Below are 18480 nucleotides of genomic sequence, written 5' to 3'. Positions count from 1 at the left end.
TTTAATTTTTTTCCATCAAAATAAGAAACAAATCAGTATGATCTCATTTCTATTAACTTTTGAGGTTTACAGCAGTTAAAGTATTTTTACTTCTATGTATGAAAGTTAAAAAAATCATTTTTTCTTCATAAAATACAAGAGCAACCAGTTTACTGTCAAGTAAAGGTAAAAACTGGAATTCTTGTTTAAATTAGTCCAAAGTGGCATTTAGGGACTTAATTGTAGGTTGCTGCGCTGACACCATGACAAACCAAAGTGTAGGATTGGGTCTGGTTTTGTTTCGGTGTTCTTTTCAATATGCAATGCTCATGGATTAAGTTCTAGAAATGTTCCAATTGTAAGGCAGGGATCTGTTGGATTCCACCATGGGTGTGTTCCTTGGGTTGGATGCTGGAGGGTGAGGCACGTTTTGCCAGACCCATGTCGACTACCTAGTAGTTATCAAGGTCAAAAAATTCGTCATCTACTCCTTGGTATTCCATTCCCTGGAAGTCTACTCGGTACCACAAGTTACCTCCAATTCCACGAAATCCTTTCACAAACTGGGATCCTTCTTGTGACTTATCTGTGACAATTTCCAAAGTAGCTCCAAATTTTTTATAGTTGTTAGCAAACCATTCCAGCAGGGGCATGCTCTCAATTAGTTCATGTTCTTTTCCTATCTCTTTGTCTGTGAAATGAGATTTATCCTTCTCTTGTTCTGGTGTTAGATAGAGAATTTTCTCCTCTTCTGTGCCTTGGCAATGAAGAACGTATCTCATTGTATCCAGATTTTCATAGACTATTAGAATTTCTACTGCTCCCATTTCTAAAGCCTTTAGTGTATCTTCATCTCCAAAACAGTACTTGCCCGTGTCCTGGCTGATTTCATCAAAGTATCGTCCTATTAATTTCTTCTCTGGAATGAATTTCACGTTGGAGAGGACTTCAGTAGATAACTCAATAGCTTGATTGAATCCATTTTCACCACCATAGGATATATCAACTAATTTTAAAACTTCTGGTTGCAACCTCTGATCAAACATATCAGACTGACTTAGTTCAGTTTTAAAGTCAGCAGATCCAACTAAAACAAGACCAGCCACATTCACTTTGTCCCCAGAAAAAAACAGCTGCACAGCAGTCTCAGCTACTTTCCGAACAGAGTTACGTCACTTTTCCATTCTTAAACGAGCAAAGCGCAAGGCTGACTGACCTCCTCTACCATGTTTCTTTGGGAGATCCACAATGAATTTGTGCAGGACTTCTCTTGTGTTTCCTTGGAGTGCGCCAGAAAGTGCACCACTACCATCTGTTACAATGAAGCCAAATTTGTTATCATCTGAAAGTAGTGCTGTAAGAGCCTCTGTATGAAATTTGTTGTCACACAAAATACAATGATGTATTAATTGGTTTGAAAGGTTCAAAGTCAATGTTGACTTTCTTTTCCTTTCCTTCTTCTGTTACAATTGTACCACAGTAAACAACCAGGCCATTTGGAGGTACTTTGTTATAAAGTTTGAGTCTTTGTTGTACAGATGAAATGGCTCCCAGGACTGAAAGGCGGTTTATTAGTGACTTAATGTTAGATGCAGTTTCAAACTCATCTGCTAATATTTTTGCCCACTTGTGAAATCTGGTTTTTGGGAGGAATGATCTCTTTTTTTTTTTTTTAAATATATCTTTATTGATTTCAGAGAGAGGAAGGGAGAGGGAGAGAGAGATAGAAACATCAATGATGACAGAGTCATTGATCGGCTGCAACCCGCAACCCGGGCATGTGCCCTGACCGGGAATCGAACCCCAATCGCCTGGATCCTAGGTTGATGCTCAACCGCTGAGCCATGCCCGGCTGGGCTGGGAGGAATGATCAATGATATCATGCTTGTGCCATTTCCACAGACCACCTCCAAGCTCTTAATCAGCTTCTTGATCTTCCAGATCTTCACATTCCTGTCAGCAGCACTGGGGTCATCTGCCATCTTCTCGCCTCCTCCTCCTCCCTAGAGCGGCCTGGTGGGGCCCAGAGACACCAAGACCACAGAGTTTGAGATAATAATTATTAATAATTTGGTGTTGGTTCTTCTAGATCTTTCTCTGTAGTCATATCAAAGCAAATACAATGTTTATGGATTTTGGCTTCAGCTTTAAAGGGGAGATATTCTTTGGATCCTTTACTTTATAGTTTTTGAGGGTTTTGGTTTGTTGTATTTTCAGTCTTCTAATGTGATTTATGAGTCCTTTCATGATAGAGTTCTGGTTAAGTCGACTGGCCTTTCCTAGGTGCATAGATTTTCTCATAACAGTGACAGGAGCTTTGAAATATTTTCTATGGAATTGTACTCCTGGTGGTGCATTTTACTTGGAAAAGGTATCTAACAAAACCTGCCTCCTTTTTGACCACTTATTTCTTCTTAAGCTCATTCCTTGGACCATGGATCCTTTTCTGTTGGTTACTATCCAACCTGGAATTTGGTATTTTGTCTTTAGGGATTAGAGTGTGCTCTCTGTTGTATAATTGTGTCATGTTTCTAATCCCTTATTCCTTTTGCCTGACTTCTAAAAAGATGTGTATATGTCTGTGTAATGAAAAAACATGTAAGAAAGTAGATGAAGTATAGTTTAGTTTGTATACAGTGATATTTATTTATAATAGGTGTCAAGATAGCCAAGGCCACATTTTGACCTATTCCTGGGTAACCTTACACCTAGCAAGAATTTTCTTTCTTGATTTAAAAAACAAAACAAAACAACTTGAAGCCTACTACTCAGCAAGTCCAGTGTATAGTGATGGATAATTGAATAGGAAATTTAATCAAGGGAGTGAGCCAGCATGTATCTTCCCAGTAATTAACCTCAAGGCTAAAATAAAAGTCCTCAAGAAGTGGTTAAGGCTACCTTTTTATATGTAAAACTGTGTAACTATTATGTAAAACCTTATAAATATTATGTTAAACCATATAAATATATGTAAACCCTTATAGCTATTATGTCCACCTTCTTTAGCACTTTTGGTATCCTCTGTGAGCTCTGTCACAATAACTAATGGTAAGATGACCTATGATTAGGTCCTAGGATGTAGCGCTGAAGTGATGCTTATTGCAGCATGACTTCTCCAAGCTGGATTTGGGATCTACATGGTACATGGCTGAGGATGGGATATCCAGTCAGCTGCTATCTGGTGAGCTGAGAGATCTCGAGCCAGAATGTGCTGTGGCCTCACCTCATGCTGCAACAAAGCAGGGAAGAATGGATATGATGAGGGCCCTGGCAAATTGTGAGGCGGAGAAGCAAGAGGCCCTACCATCATGGCTCAGGGCAGGGAATGGCTGCAGCTTAGAAATTACCCATTGTTTGCTCCCCAAGAAATGGACTCCAGCATTTGTCTGTTTACCTAGATGGTAGTCCTGATAAGCAGGCCCTCTTCAAGCAGTAAAGCCCCAAGAGATGTCCTATTTTGCCCTTTTCATTTTTAACTGTATTCTCTTCATCCTTAAGTCCTTTCCCCTGTGGCTCCTTTCTCAGAATTCACTTTCATATCTTTGAATAGGAAGAAATCATTTGGCAGAAAACAGGCTTCTCACTGATAGCTAATGATACTCAACTACACTCTTCTCCTATCTTTGATTCTGCAGTAAAGACTGAGTTGCTTCTAGTTTTTCTTCAGTCCCCTATTGTGATCCTAATTTCATAAGCCTTTAGAACCAATTTGCATTTCAGAAACTATGATTGGGGGGAATTCTCTTCTTTGGAGATTTTTGACATTTGATTGGTAGCCTTCCTTTAAAACAATATATATTTTATTTTTGTGATAGCATTCTTATTGTGGACTCGAGCAGTGATGAAGAATTTGAGTGCTGTAAGTACAGTCAATTCAAAGCAGTAATTTACATTGTAAAGTGTTTTTAACAGTGTCTTTGTAGTGGTGACTGAAATGTGATTTGGGACATTGGGTTTGAGCTGGTCCTGCGTTTATCTCTTCTAGGGCTCTCTCTAGATTGGGGAAACAAAGTTAATGTCCTTGCTGTTATGTGCTCCTTTTCTAATTTGCTTCCTTTATCTTGTTCATTCCATGTTTCCTTGCTTTTATTTCCTCTCTATCTCTCATGGGAAATGATGAGTCCACCATAAATTTTAACCAGCTCCAATTTATGAACTTTAGTTTTAGGGAGTTAAAAACATGGGTCACCAGATTTTGTCATGATTCAAATGCTTTCTGATGCCCTCTTTCTTTCTCTAATCTAGGTGTGGCCGGAATGAGCAGGCAGAATGGGAACATGGGGTAAGTAGGAGAATTAGTGGAATTTGACATTTTTTAAAATCCTCACCCAAGGATATGCTTATTGATTTCAGAGAAGAGGGGAGAGAGAGACAGACAGATATCGATGTGAAAGGGAACATGAATTGGGGTGCCTCCTGCATGCACCCCAACTGGGGATCAAACCCATAACCTAGCTATGTGCCCTGACTGGGGGTCGAACCCGAAACCTTTTGGTACACGGGACGACGCTCCAACCAACTGAGCCACACCAGCCAGGGCAAATTTGACATTTTTTAAGGAACAATGTTCTGGGTAAGAATATTTCAGAATAGATGCTACTTTTCCTCTGTGAACAACATATTCAGGGTCATAATGAGTGCTTGATCTCACAACCAAGTTCAAAATATTAGATTACTTAATTCCGGCCCATTATATAATTAGTCATGTTCTTCTTCAGAATGTCTCTGTGAATTATCTCTTAACTTCCGGTCTCAACTATGCAGGCCCTGATCAGTTTTCACTCTTGTGTTAGTGCAAGAGTATTTTTTAAGTGGCTCCTCCCCTTGATCTCTTCCTCCTTGATCTAGTCTGTATCCCACTTCCAGATTCATCTCCAGAGGCACTGCTTTGGCCATATTGATCCCCTATTTCAATTGCTTGTCATAGGAAAATCAAGTCTACTCCAGAGTTAAAGTCCTCTGTGGTCTGACCCTCTCCTATCTTTCAGCATTATCTTCTACTATTTCTATTAAGGAGCCCTCTGCTCTAGCCAGAGCTAGATGAACAGTGTTGCACAGGTGCCAAACTATAGGAGATGCTAAAACAATTACTGGAATAAATCTGAAATACAGTGCTAGATGAGTATGGTTTGCACATCAACTCCTTAAATTTCTGTAGAAATGTGAATTGGTCATTCCTGCCCCCCCCACCCCACCGACCCAAATAGCGCTGTCAAGCAGGAACATTTTCTCTAGCTAGCTCTGATTTATTTCTGTTGATTATTTTGCAACATGTAAGCCATAAAGCCTGACACCAGTGTGTGAAAAGTGATTTAAAGTCAGCAGTTGCAGTCAGCTGAAATTTTGGAACCAAATAACGCATTATATAAAGCTATTTATTGGAAATGATTGGTTTTATTATTTATACTTAAGTCAGGTTTATTGAGGTTTGATTTATGTACAGCAAAATTCACTTTTTAGATGTACAGTTTGATGAATTTTGACAAAACTCATATACTGTGATGTAACCATCACTATGGTCAAAGATGCAGAATATTGCTATCACTGTCATTTACATTTTAAATGGTTTATCATGGATCCTTAGAAGTAGCCTGGTTTGCAATATTATACATAATAAAGTCCTTATTTGATAAATTAAAAAGTAACCAATTTTTCAAATTGGTTTCTTCTTGCCTCTACTAGACTAAATATGTAAAGAAAATCTGTTTTAAGGGGCCTTCCAGGAGTGCCCACAGACCTTGGTTCAGTGCCAGGTGGATTCTCTCTGTGGGATACTGTAGGAAGGGTGGATTTGGGGAGGAAAGTGATGAGTTCAGTTTAGGGCATGTTGAAATTAAGGGACCAATAGGCAGGGTTGATATTCAAAATGTTTATCTACCAATAGAATACAGACAGGGATAGTCAGGATGGCTGCCTGAGTGGTCAGAACAGATACTATCAATCAAAAGTTAGGAAGGCTATTCCTATGCATGCAGACTAAAAATCAGCTGTACACACAGCACATCTAGGGAGGAAGTTGGAATTGAGGAGATAGAAGTCAGAGGCAAAGTTGGACTGGATAGAATGGATTGGGTGGGCAGATAGATAATGCTTACCCAATCCCAAGGAATTGATTAGATTTGCAGGAAAGAGCTGTGACTAAACTCTGGCAATATGATGAGGGAGAGAAGTGAGTGAGAAGGAGTGGATGGAAAGGTGAGAAGAGAACTGAAACAGAACAATATTCTGGAAATCAAGAAAAGAGAGAATTTTAAGGATGGAATGGTCAATGGGATAGCAAAGGCCCAGCAACTTGGCAGCTTAAAAGTGGTGAATATGGTAGAAACGGGTTAATGGATTTGTATCTGTAACAGGTACAGACAAGTTCTCTAACTGTTCTCATACAGGTATATCAGGCTTATTGTACACTATTTGGGAAATACAGAGAGGTAGTGAACTTCAACCTTCTGGAACCTCTGACCCAAATACCAGGGCCAGTTGAGAATGAGAGCCCCAGATGGGTGCTCAGCACCAGTATCTTAGGTGGCACAGGGGTACTGCTGATGTTGACTCCTGCTAGAGCAGCCTGTCAGTTAGGGAGAGTGGTACTGGCTCTGGGCACTGTGGAGAAACCTCCCTGCTCTAAGGCTACCTCTCTCCATCTGGCCTTCTACCCTTCTCAGGCAACTGGATTTCAATGTTGATAAAGTAAAATGGCAATTAACTGAACATTTCCCTAAACAATCCCCCGTCCCAAACTGTTTGAATACTTACTCTCTGACAGCCCATTTCACTCTCAGTACTTGACAGATAGCTCATTTTGAAAGGATTGAGACAGATGGAAAGATTGAGTAGAAAGGTGGAAAGTTAGGAATAATGACTGAGTAGTTCCAAAGAAGGGGTACAGAGTTACTGCAGGAAACAGACCAACACAACATTTCACAGTGATCCTGTTCATTGTAGAAAATGTCATGGAAAGAATGTTGCATTCACACTTCTCTTTGGTGTTTCCCTATCTCATCACTCAGCTGTGTGGTGATTGACTCGGAGTCTGATGATGAACACTTCCCTGAGGAAAATCGAAGTAAGATCTCTGAAATGAGTGGCGAAGGCAAGTATACCACAAACTTAGAGAAGCAGCTGTGCTCTGCAGGCTCATCACACACAGGCATTTCAGGATAAGTCAGCCAAAGGTGTATTCTGCCTCACTTAGTAGTGAGTGCCACCATTTCTTTCCTCCTATGCGCCTAATGTGGAGATGCCTGGATTCCCTACATCCCTTGGTAGATTACCTAATGCAGCAGCAACTGCTCCTGCTGCTGCCTTAGACCCTGGTGTTTCTCTCAGTAGAGTTCTCACCTAGTAGCACTACATCAAGGGAGCAGAGGGAAGCAAATGAAGAGCAGGGACTGAGAAGAATGAAGGCTGTTCTGCTCCTCCCCCTCTTCCCTTCTTTCTTCTCTCTGTTTGGGAGTGACAAAGAGGAGTGAGAGAGAGGCATGGGCTCCTTCTTTCTGCCTGATGGAGACTTGGGTGGACGATGATCGTGGGCCAGTAGGCAGTGACTTCATGGGGAAGTTCTTTCTTCATCTAGATGTTTGTCTTTGCCTTTTGCTATTCCCTTAATATTTTCTAGAGATTCCTGTTTTTCTCACTGTATCCCACAGCAGATTCTTGCGTCTTTGGATTCAGAGGCCCTTGAACCTTGCGGTAGGCATGGAGCTTTACTTCCAGCTCAGAACCTGCTCAATGGGTGTGAAACATAGGAAGACTAGGAGCTTCTTAAGCATCAGGGATGGTATTTTATTCATCTTTGTTGCTTAGTACAAGGTGTAGGGCATAATGCATAGGTGCCTACTTAAAGTACTGGTTACTTCTTCGGTAACTACCCAAAAGCTACAGTTGGCTAGTGTTTCCTAGCTAACCTGGAATATGAGAGCCAGGAAAGGAGAGGTGGCTTAGAACCCTAGTCTCCTATTTTATCACCTATCTACTTGAATTTCTTTTCTCCCTCCTTTTCTCCAGCTCCGAGTGCATGTGCCCGAGTAGGACAGGGGTCCAGGTGCTATAATGCAAAGGGATCCCTGGAGGTAGCCGTAGAGTGTGAGTGACAGAGCCAGAAACCAGTTTATCACCATAGGCCACCAGCTGTTGACTCCTTGAGTCAGAAGATCCATAGTCTTTTGAGGGTGAACTTCCAACACAGGCTGCCTGCCCTTAGCTCTCTGACCAGTGGACTGTAACTGTGGATATCCATTTTCATCATGGAGGGATGAAAAGGTTCCAAAGGACTGTTTTTGTTTGTCTCTACTGTTTTCCACATGAATTTTGGTAATTTTACAGAAAAAAAAAGGCCTGAGAAGCTTTAACACATACTTCCAACCTCACTCCTAACTTTTATCAATGGACAGGTTCATGTTTATGGATTGTGAGCAGTGCTTCCCCACTGTTTTGTTTTTAAAATTTCACCTGCAGGTGGAAAACCTTTAAATTTTCTGGGAAGCATGATTTTTTAAAAATTAATATATTTTCTATTGATTTCAGAGAAAGGAAGGGAGAGGGAGAGATAGATAGAAATATCAGTGATGAGAGTCATTGATCTGCTGCCTCCTGCACACCCCCTGATTGGGAATTGAACTGTGATCTCCTGGATCATAGGTCCATGCTCAACCGCTGAGCCACACTGGCTGGGCAGGAAGCATGACTTTTTACCATAGGAACACTCCTTTCTCTTTCCTTATTGCATATATAAAATTGTTTGGTAATTAATTCAAATAATAGATGAATGTCTCAATATACATTCTCCCAAATCTGCAGTTTGACAATTAAGAGTTTTTGCACCATGAATATGTTTTCACATCTTTCCTCTGCTCTAGTTTACATTTTTACATCCAGAATCATAGAAACCTAGAAGCTGAGCTCTGAACAGACTCCAGAGCATATGTGCTGTTAGACGTGCTGCCCCTCATTTTCAGGTGCAGGCGCCCTTCAACTGAGGGCAGTGACATTCTGACTGTTCCCAAGGCCTCTCAGTGCTACCATCAGAATTTAACTCCTCACTCCTACGTCAGTGGTTCTGAGAGCTTTCCACTTACGCACTAGTTAGAAAAATAAATTTTGGTAGCAAGCATAGAATTGCCAATTTTTAATTTGTCTGATGATGGAAATACAGTCCAACTACTATCTATCATCACCATGATTTCATAAAGTAAAAAGTGCTGTAAGTTTAGTGAGGACATAATCTCAAAATAAAGGACAGTCCTTTAAATTATAGAAATTGAACTTGATGGGAAAAAACACATTGTATTATTCTGTTGTCTCTTATTTTTCTGTGGACCAGTGAAAATATACAGGTCTACTGACCTGTGTTTGGGAACCTCTGATCACCTACATTGTGCTGTTTAGAGAAAGTGATTTGAAAATTACCACTGTACTTGGATTGCTGTTTTATCTGTCACTGCTCTTTGTGAAGTAAAAAAGTAATACAGGGAGCCCTGGCTAGTTTGACTCAGTGGTTAGAGCACCCACCCGCTTACTTGAAGGGTCCTGGGTTCGATTTCAGACAAGGGCAAGTACCTTGATTATAAGCTCGATCCCTGGCCCTGGTTGGGGCACGTGCAGGGGGCCACCAATCCATATGTCTCTCTCACATCGATCTTTCTCTCTTTCTCTCTCTCCCTTACACTCTCTGAAAAGCAATGGAAAAAATAACATTGGGTGAGGATTTAAAAAAAAAGTAATAGAAGGAAAATAATCTAGAATAACCAGTTCTTAACTGTGATTCATAATGTTGATTTCCTGCTTGTTTAATTTCCGCTCAATACTCTGAAACTGAGTGTCCCCAGGGGTTGGGAGGGTGGGGGCATGGGATGGAGAAAGTCTGCTATATGTGTATGTGCCTCTTGAATTTCAGATGAGATTCTGGAAGTGTTATCTGATACTGACGAGCAGTTTATGATCCAGGAGTTTCCAATAATTATCAGTGATGATGACGATGATAGTAATGTGGAGGGCCCTGTGATAATAGAAGAGGATGCAACTGATGAGGTCCAAATTGTCTCAGTTGAAAAGGAGATGGAGCAGTTTGCGCTCTCCCAGTGCAATTCATCTGATAATACTGGTGAAAATCTCTGTCAACTACCAAATTATGCTGAGGTTGAAGTAGAGATTTCAGATATAAATATGTCAACTGATGGAGAGCTTGTACCTGTGGTGGAACAACCAAGGAAAAGGAAATGTAAAACCAAAAATATATGTGTGACACCTGGTAAGCCAGTCAAGCCAAGTATCCCTGTTCCCCCAAGTAGCCCACCCAGTGTGCCAGCCATGCCTGCCTTGCCCTTTCCCCTGGATATGTGTGTCTTGTCAGTTCTGCCTTTCCTGCCTACCAACCCTGTGCCATTTCAGCAGCTGCCTAGTGGTCAAGGGAGGCCACCATCCCAATGAAGAGGATCTTTCTAGGAATGGGGGAGGAATGCCCAAGTCTTAGTATTTACCACTCTATCTGCCTGGAGTGCTTTCTCCCTGAACTTTTTGTTCTGCAGATATCCCAGTTTTCTTAGGACCCAGCCCAGTTGTCACTTATAGGAAGCTGTAAGTCAGTTGCTCCTCCCTCCTGGTTCTTAGACCCTGTCTCTATTAAAGCACTCACATCTGCATCTGTTCCCCCAGTAGACACTGAGCCTGTTGATTGGAAGACTGTTACTCATCTTTCAGTCTCTCCCAGGGTCTGGTGTTTGGCACATAACAGATGCTTAATAAATATTTTAAATAAATGAATGACACTCCTGATACTAAGTCTCTGGTGAGAGCCACTAGCAGTATGGGTGCTAGACAATGGTGGAAAGATTTGGCTTTCACATAAGGATATAAACCACTTTCCTCAGAGCAAGTATGTGAGATATGCCATGCCACTCCTTGTACTGCTCACATCTCAGTTGCCCTCACAGTTCAACCTCAGCGCATGCTCCTGTGACCTCATTATAAGTCTCAGTACCTGTGACAATCCTACTCAGCTTATTCTGCAGGCAGCTCTGTCACATCTGTAAAATATTTCATACTGACTGATAGAGCAGTATGCAGGCTTCAGACAGACAGTTGTTGCTTATAGATGTTGCTCTGGGCTTGGCTGTGGGGGGTCCTCCTGAGTTTCTGCCAGTTGCTTGATGGTGCCAATTTTGGGGGTACAAATGAACTATTATCTTTTCAGTTGTTAGAGGACAAAAGCGGGTTCAGTCTTCAAAGAAGAACCTCATATCAGTGAGATCTAAGAAGTGTGAGATTAGGTACGTACCACTCATGTTCAACCAACCAGGAATTGATTGCATGATTGTCAGATGTTAAGCAGCTCACTGGGCATATGTGGGGGAATAAAAGAGGGTGAAGGAGTCTGGTGGAGGAGAGGGGCAAAGTTTCCATCCTTGAATTGGGAAGGCATAAGCAGGAGGAGGAGGCCAAGGCTGTGGCTGCTCCCCTCCTCCCTTTCCCCCAACAAAGCTGGGGTGGCACTCTGCAAAGACCCCTGCAGTTTCCCCGGCAAATGGAGCCCTTTTGCCCTGCAGCAGCTCAGGCCTCTGAGGTTTCCTTTGCCCTTTAGCTCAGACGAAAGAATGGTGTGTAACCAAAGAAGATACTCTTTTTTTTTTTCAGCCTCATGGCCACCAGTTTACACTAAACCAAAGCAAACACAGTGGAAATGGTGAGAAGGCAGAATTGACATGTTCCAGTCCACTAGAATTGGAGGGAGGGCAGGCAAGATTATCTTCCAGGTTTTTCATGAACTCAGTTACTCTTACTACTTATATATATTCTTGCAAAATTTTCAAGCTTTATTAAACATTAGGGTGAAATAGGTTGCTTATAGTTCCTTTATTCTTATTGAGCTATATATAATTGATACTAAAAACAACAGGCCATTTAGACCAAAGACATGTTAATACTTAAAGGAAACAAAGAATGAATATATTTTCTCATTTAAATTCTCACTTTTTTCCTTAATAATATGATGCAGTAAGCATAATTCTCTTCGTTTGTTTTTTTACTTGCATTCAGGAGTGATGCACACTTATATCTGAATTATCTTACAGTAGAAGGCATATATTTGAAGGATTGTATGTTTATTTTTTTACCTGTATTCTGGGGCAATAAATGCATCTTTAAAAATATATATATATTCTTATTGATTTCAGAGAGAGGAAGGAAGAGGGGGAAAGAGACAGAAACATCAATGATGAGTCATTGATTGGATGCCTCCTGCACACCCCCTACTAGGGATCCAGCCCACAACCCGGGCATGTGCCCTGACCAAGAGTCAAACCACGGTTTCCTGGATCATAGGTCGGTGCTCAACTGCTGAGCCACACCGGCCGGGCCAGTAAATGCATCTTAAGGGGAGAAGAGGAATGATGTGTCAGGCACTGGGCAACACAGCAATTTGGGCCTGAGCAGAGAGACTCTGTTTCCACACTTCTCACTGGGTGAGGCAGCTGACAACAGTCTGGCTTGTTCTTTATTTAAAGGCTCCCCTTCCAGCAAAGTTTCTTCTCTGGATTCCTAGATACATATTTAAGCTGCTTTGCCTATAGAAATGGGTGTTTTTGGTCACTCCCAGGTTGCTTTGCTGGAGAGTGTGACAAAAGAAGAAAGAAGCTGCTGCTTTGTCATTGTCCTCTGCTTCATATATAGGAGGCTAGCCTGTTTGGACTCCTCACCGTTGCCTTGGTACTTCCTGTTTCAGTCTGTAGGCTTCCTGTTGTGCTTAGTATTGTTCCTGTGGAGGCTGCTTACTGGTCATGGTATCTAATTTGGGTTCCCATTTGCGATCTTGTTAACTCCTCTGATGTGGAGACACAGCCTGCAGTAGAATGGCACAGGCACTGAGGTGAAGGTATGCTAAGCCACAAAGCCTGCTTGCTGTGAGCACAAACACATGCAGGAGTCACATTCTCCGCTGAGGTCTGCAGATGGTTCTGGTCTTCATCTGCCACCTTTTCTGATGCAAATTTGCTTTCAGAACTAAGTAATTTGAGGCAGAAATGCTAGTCATATCAGGCTTTGGGGCAAAGAACCTTACTTTAGCTGCATTTGGCTGGTCTGGTACTTTTTCCTTCTCCCTAACCCCAGTCACCTTACATAGGGTTTATTTTGTGACTTAAGGGTTAATGATTGTCTTATGAAGTCAGAAACTCACTTCCCTGTGTTTGCTCCTGTTTTATCTTTCCAGCTCTGTGGGCTCATCTCTGGACTTGTGGATTGTTCCAGCCAAGATAAAAATGCTTTAGTTTCAATAAGTAATTAATACAAGTGTGAGTCCTTTATGTGTTCAGCACTATTCTTTGTGCATTTTAATTAGGCCTTGAAAGATGGGGCAGCAATAGTGATCATGTGACTCGGGTCAGAAGATTCAGTGTCTCTGTGAACTTTGGGTAAGCCGCAACCTTTGAGCTTCAGTTTCCTTTTCTGCAAAGTGGAGATCACAAGACTGGTAATAGTTTCTTTGGAGGGTGGTTGTGAGGATTAGCTATGATAATGCAAAAGGAAGTTCTTGGCAAATTATAAAGCGCTACACGGGAGGCTGTTCTCAGTGGAGATGTGGTCATTCTAGGCCTGGGCAAATAGGCTGTACTGAGGCATGAATGAACTGTGGGAAATCACAGCTTCTATCCAGGGAATGCTTAAGTTGCTCACTTTGGCCAGAGTGAGAATCGCAGTTAGAAGTCAGGAGCCCTGGCTGGTGTGGCTCAGTTGAGCGCCATCTCATGCACCAAAAGGTTGCCAGTTGGATTCCTGATCAGGGCATATGCCTAGGTTGCAGGCTTGATCCCTGGTAGGGGGCATGCAAGAGGCAGCTGATCGATGTCCCCCCCCCCCCCACTCTCTCTGAAAAGCAATGGAAAAAATATCATCTGGTGAGGATTAAAAAAACAAGAAAGAAAGAAATAGAAGTCAGGACTAGCTTGACCTGGGCGAAGAAGTCAGTGGGGCATAATTGAAATATGGCATAGGAAAATTATTTTGGAGGTATATTTGTGAGTTACATTAAGAAAAAGAGCCTGGAGGCAAGGAACACAGGGATGCTATAATATCCATGCATAAAGGGGAGAACAGGGACTTGATCTAGGGTGGTGACAGTAAGGTGGAAAGGATGGAAAAGGGTGGGAAGGAGATAGCGGTCTGTCTTTGTGCCTAACTGAATATAGGGTAAGGGAGAAATGAATCAAGAAATGTCTTTGAGGTTTTTAGCTTGTTATAACAGAAGTTGGGTAGTTAAACACATTGAGCTGGAGACATGCTCATGTCAGTCAGTTGGATATTTGCATTGGACAATTAATTGTCAACTCAGAACTAGATTTCAGGAGAGAGATTGAGACTCTCAGGAGAGAGATTGAGATTGAGAAGATATAGGTGTGGGATCACTCCTGTTGAGTATATGCAAGAAGAGAAAAAGGCTATGAATAGAACCTCGGGAAATGTCCTCATATAAGGAGCTGGAAAGAGAAGGGCCAGCAAGTTTTCCAAGTCTCTCTTGACCTGTATAGATGCATTTCTTCTATTTATTTGTTTAGCTACACAAGACTCAGTTGAATTGTTTTTGCAGGAACATTGATTGCAATATACCTGGATGTTTCTTGCGTGATGTTGAAAAGTTAAAGCAGTATTCTGGAAGGAATTTCAAGAAAAATAAGGATGAACTGGTTCAGAAATTGTACACCCTGATTAACAACACTGTCTTTGAGAACAAGGTAAAATCAGTGAAGAAGCACTGATTGAGTATACCTGCTGTGTGCCCAGCACTCTTGGGTGCTGTGAGGTGTGCAGATGTGCTAATAGTGTATTTTCTGTCCTTGAGAAGTACCAGCTTAGATGGGGAGATGAGACATGCTTATGTGAAAGAAACAGAGAATGTTTGTGGGTTATAATATACAGTCCAGACTGTTACTACCACAGGAGACCAGGAGAGGGAGAAATCACTGAGACCTGAGTGGTCAGGAAATAGGATTGCCTGGAGGAAGTGAGACTTGTTCTGGTTCTTGAAGGATGCTAAGTGGAGAAAAAAAATCAGTGATGGGTGAGAGCATGTGTTGAGGCTTGACTATCTGGAAGAGGAGGTTAATGTAGAATAAGGTGACCTTGGGCATGTTACTTGAGCCCTCTTTGCCTCTGTTTCCTTATCTGTAAAATGGGGGCAATCATAGTACTGTACCTCCTACTTCATGGAATTATTGTCTGGCTTTTAGGTAAGTTAATACACCTGAAGTGCCTAGAGCAGGACTTATGGCATAGTCAGCAATACATGGTAGCTTTTTTTTGATAGCATAGCACTAGATAAAGGAGGGCCTTGGGAATCAGGTTGGGGGGCCTAAATTGAAATCAGTAGGCATCACTGCACAGGGATGTGATATGAAGTGGTTGCTGAAAGAAACGAATCTGTCAGAAGCAGGAGTACTGACTAAATTGGAGAGAATCTCGGGGCAGAGAGACCCATTGTCCATTAGGTTTTTCAGACCTTATTGTCTGCAGGGAAAGTTCTGTCATTCTAAAGGTTCCCCATTTTTTGATGCCCTTCCTGATGTCACATCAGATGACTGATTAGCAGAACCTTAAGTTTTGAGTTGCATTTTCAATTGTGTCTCACTCCTCTCACACACAGGTCATGTCTACCTCAGCTCATTTGTCCTTCTCTTGTGGCTGCCCCTGACTTGGTCTCCATGCGTGGGAGCACAGACCCTGCACTGCCAGGGTCTCAGCAATCTCCCTCCCTTGCATCCTGATGGCCTGCTAATCACCTTTTCCTGAGCTTCAACTTGCCTTTTATTCTCCCTAGAATGTTTTGATTTGCAAAAACTCTAGAGTTAATATTTTCTGGTATGTTTAGAACTGCTTTGTGATTCACTGTCTCCTTGCTTTCTCAGATGCCAGAGAGACTGGATATCCGCTGGAATAATAAAATGCTGAGAACTGCTGGCTTGTGTAGCTCTGGCCTATTTCATTACCCAAAGCAGCGTTACACTAAGATTGAGATTTCTCTGAAAGTCTGCGACTCTGCAGGTGATGGCAGGAGCATGGCAGCTTTCCCAGTGGGCTCTTTTCTTCTGACACGGTGCCTGTTAAGTTACTCTTAGGTGCTGGTATTCTCTGGCAGCCTGTGTCAGCCCTGCACAAGCCTACAGTGTGTTGCTTAGAGGACATTATTATTGGATGTCTCACTATCCCTGAGAGTCCTACATGTCCATCTTTCCAGTAGGCCTAACTTTCTCTCTGCAGCTTCCTATTGCCAGCAGCAGCATCTTCATTCTCCCAGTAACTGAGGTTCAAGGTTCCCGATATCTAGCCAATCACCAAATCTTCATAATGACTCTCCTATCATTTCTTCTCCATCTTTGCCTCTGCCCAGGTATGGGCCCTTGTCACCTCACTCTTCTTCCTGCTGCATTCAGTCTCCTGCACACCACTGCATTGCTTTCCTGCCAAGAAACCTGGGGCTTGCCAGTACCAGAGCCCAGCTTTCAAGACTGTCATAGTCTGCCCCTGTGCCTCTCTGCCAGGCTTGGCTCCCCCTGCTCCACCACTAGCCTGTGCTCCAGCAAGGCTGGCTTCCCACTGGCTTTCAGAATGGACCACACACTTTCCTAGCCTCAACCTTTGGTACATTTTTCACACCTAGAATGGCTTTTATAATTTTGCAAATCCAGTCAATTGTTAAGGGCCCTGCTCAGATAGCAGTTTCTCCATGGTGCTTCTCCTGACCTCATCGTAAGGTCTTGGTGATTGCTCCCCACTCTGTCCACTTATGTTCCTAGAGGGCGGGAACCAGGTCTTGGCCAGATGTATTTCTGGCAGAGTCCCACAAAAAGATGAGCAGGCTGAAGCTGCTCTGAAAAGACTCACTCAAGGCTCTGCCATTTGCCACATTGGGTTGAAGTGGGTAGAAATTTCACTTTCAGAATCCGGGGAAGATCACACTCACGCCCATCAGCACATGCTTATATAAGATGGCTTTCTGTGTGGTGGGGCTGATTGGGTAGTGACTGGAAGAGACTCGGTTTAAGTGCCCATGGTTTCTTTTTATTCCTCTTCCAAGACCGAATCCGGGATACTTTGATCCATGAACTATGCCACGCAGCCTCCTGGCTGCTTGATGGCATCCGTGATTCTCATGGTGATGCATGGAGATATTATGCCAGAAAATGTAATGTGGTGCACCCAGAGCTGCCCTTGGTCACCCGTTGCCACAACTACAAGATTAACTACAAGATTTATTATGAGTGTTCTCGGTGCAAAACCAGGTAAGACCCTTCTCAGACTTTTTCCAATTATGTTTTTACTATGGCCTCCAAGTGGCTCTTTAGTGACTAAATTAGTAAGTACATGGCTATCTGATTTGAGGAGTAAAACATCTCCTTTCCATGTCCTCTTTTCTCCAATCTCCCCTACTTTGAGCCGGCCTGACCACTGCCGCTGCTTGGTGCCCCACTCTCTGAGAACCCCCAGAAGACCTGGCTTTGGGCCCAAGGCCAGCACAGAGAAGAGGCCGAGTTACAGTGACTTCATTGTGTGGTATGCCTTTCCTCCTTAGGGTTGGCCGCTACACCAGATCGTTGAACATCGAGCGCTTTGTCTGTGCCGAATGCAAGGGACCTCTGGTTCTGCTGCCATTAACTCGGAAAGATGGGTCCCCCATAAAGCCCCATGTGGGACCCTTTGCCAAGTATGTGAAGCAGTATTACGGATTAGTTAGGCAGCAGACTGCAGGCATAACCCACGGGGATGTGATGAGAACACTCAGCAAGGATTATTTTATCTGTAAACAAAAGCAAAACCATTAAGGTTATCTGAGAGGGTAGCTGTGTGAGCTGAGTCATCTACTGGTGAAGAAGTTTTAGAAAAATATCTTTGTTTCTATGAAGTTATGAATATTAGAATTTAAATCCTTTTTATACTGTTGATGATTGTTCTTTAACCAAGGGTTCTATTGTCCAGCATGTTGTGCCCTTTACAGTGCCCCGAAGCCCTTTGGGCCCACCTTGTGTCTTACACTCCAGAGTTGTGACGTGTAGAAGGAAATGCAAAAGCAAAATACAGTTTCAAGAGTGGCTAGTGGAGAGGATGTGAGTAGTGCTGGAAAGGGAACACGTTTTAAAGCCAGTATTTCAAAATGAGGGCTGCTGGCAGATGTAACCTGTAACGCCTACCTAGAAATAAAAAACATGTTTCATGAATTTAGTGTCTCTTGCTAGCTGAGCCAATGTAATTGCTCATAAAATAAAAAAATAAAATGTTTTTGGCAATTCACTTGTTAGCAGTCTGTTCATTGACAACCTGTGCTGAGAGCCGAACAAGCCCTCAGGTCTTTGTCCAGGCCCCCCAGACATCTGAAGCTCTCCTGGATGTCCCGGAGAGAGCATTCTCTGTTCTGGATTTTTCTGATTGTTGTGATTGCTCAGAAGTATGCCAGCAGCCTCCCCACCTCTGGGAGCTAACTGGGATGTAGATAGAGCCAATGTTGTATTCATTCCCGATTGC

General features: G+C 42.6%; 1 protein-coding gene and 1 pseudogene across 1 annotated transcript; one reads left to right on the top strand and one right to left on the bottom strand.

The window, feature by feature from the left end:
* Positions 1–416: 416 nt before the first annotated feature.
* On the bottom strand, positions 417–1961 carry LOC107532868 (eukaryotic peptide chain release factor subunit 1 pseudogene; annotated as a pseudogene).
* A 1162-nt stretch (positions 1962–3123) lies between these two features.
* GCNA (germ cell nuclear acidic peptidase) lies at positions 3124–18073 on the top strand. The gene is made up of 10 exons (XM_087813372.1): positions 3124–3269; positions 3795–3838; positions 4225–4261; positions 6987–7042; positions 9872–10225; positions 11168–11243; positions 14555–14699; positions 15870–16005; positions 17039–17243; positions 17534–18073. The coding sequence occupies exons 1-10, from the start codon at positions 3124–3126 to the stop codon at positions 17781–17783; spliced, it is 1449 nt and encodes a 482-aa protein (XP_087669498.1). The 3' UTR covers positions 17784–18073.
* The last annotated feature ends 407 nt before the right edge of the window (positions 18074–18480 follow it).

Source organism: Miniopterus natalensis, chromosome X (genome assembly GCF_054644295.1).
Source record: "Miniopterus natalensis isolate mMinNat1 chromosome X, mMinNat1.hap1, whole genome shotgun sequence".
NCBI lineage: Eukaryota > Metazoa > Chordata > Mammalia > Chiroptera > Miniopteridae > Miniopterus > Miniopterus natalensis.
The sequence above is the reverse complement of the archived record's forward strand: the minus strand, read 5'-3'. Positions and strand labels throughout refer to the sequence as shown.

Bases quoted from the DNA above. Each gene is read 5' to 3' on its own strand.
- GCNA (XM_087813372.1), top strand. From the start codon at position 3,124: ATGGCTGAGGATGGGATATCCAGTCAGCTGCTATCTGGTGAGCTGAGA. The intron at 3,270-3,794 runs GCAAGAGGCCCT...TTTTTGTGATAG, and splicing joins GCAAATTGTGAGGCGGAGAA to CATTCTTATTGTGGACTCGA. The intron at 16,006-17,038 runs GTGATGGCAGGA...TCCTCTTCCAAG, and splicing joins GAAAGTCTGCGACTCTGCAG to ACCGAATCCGGGATACTTTG.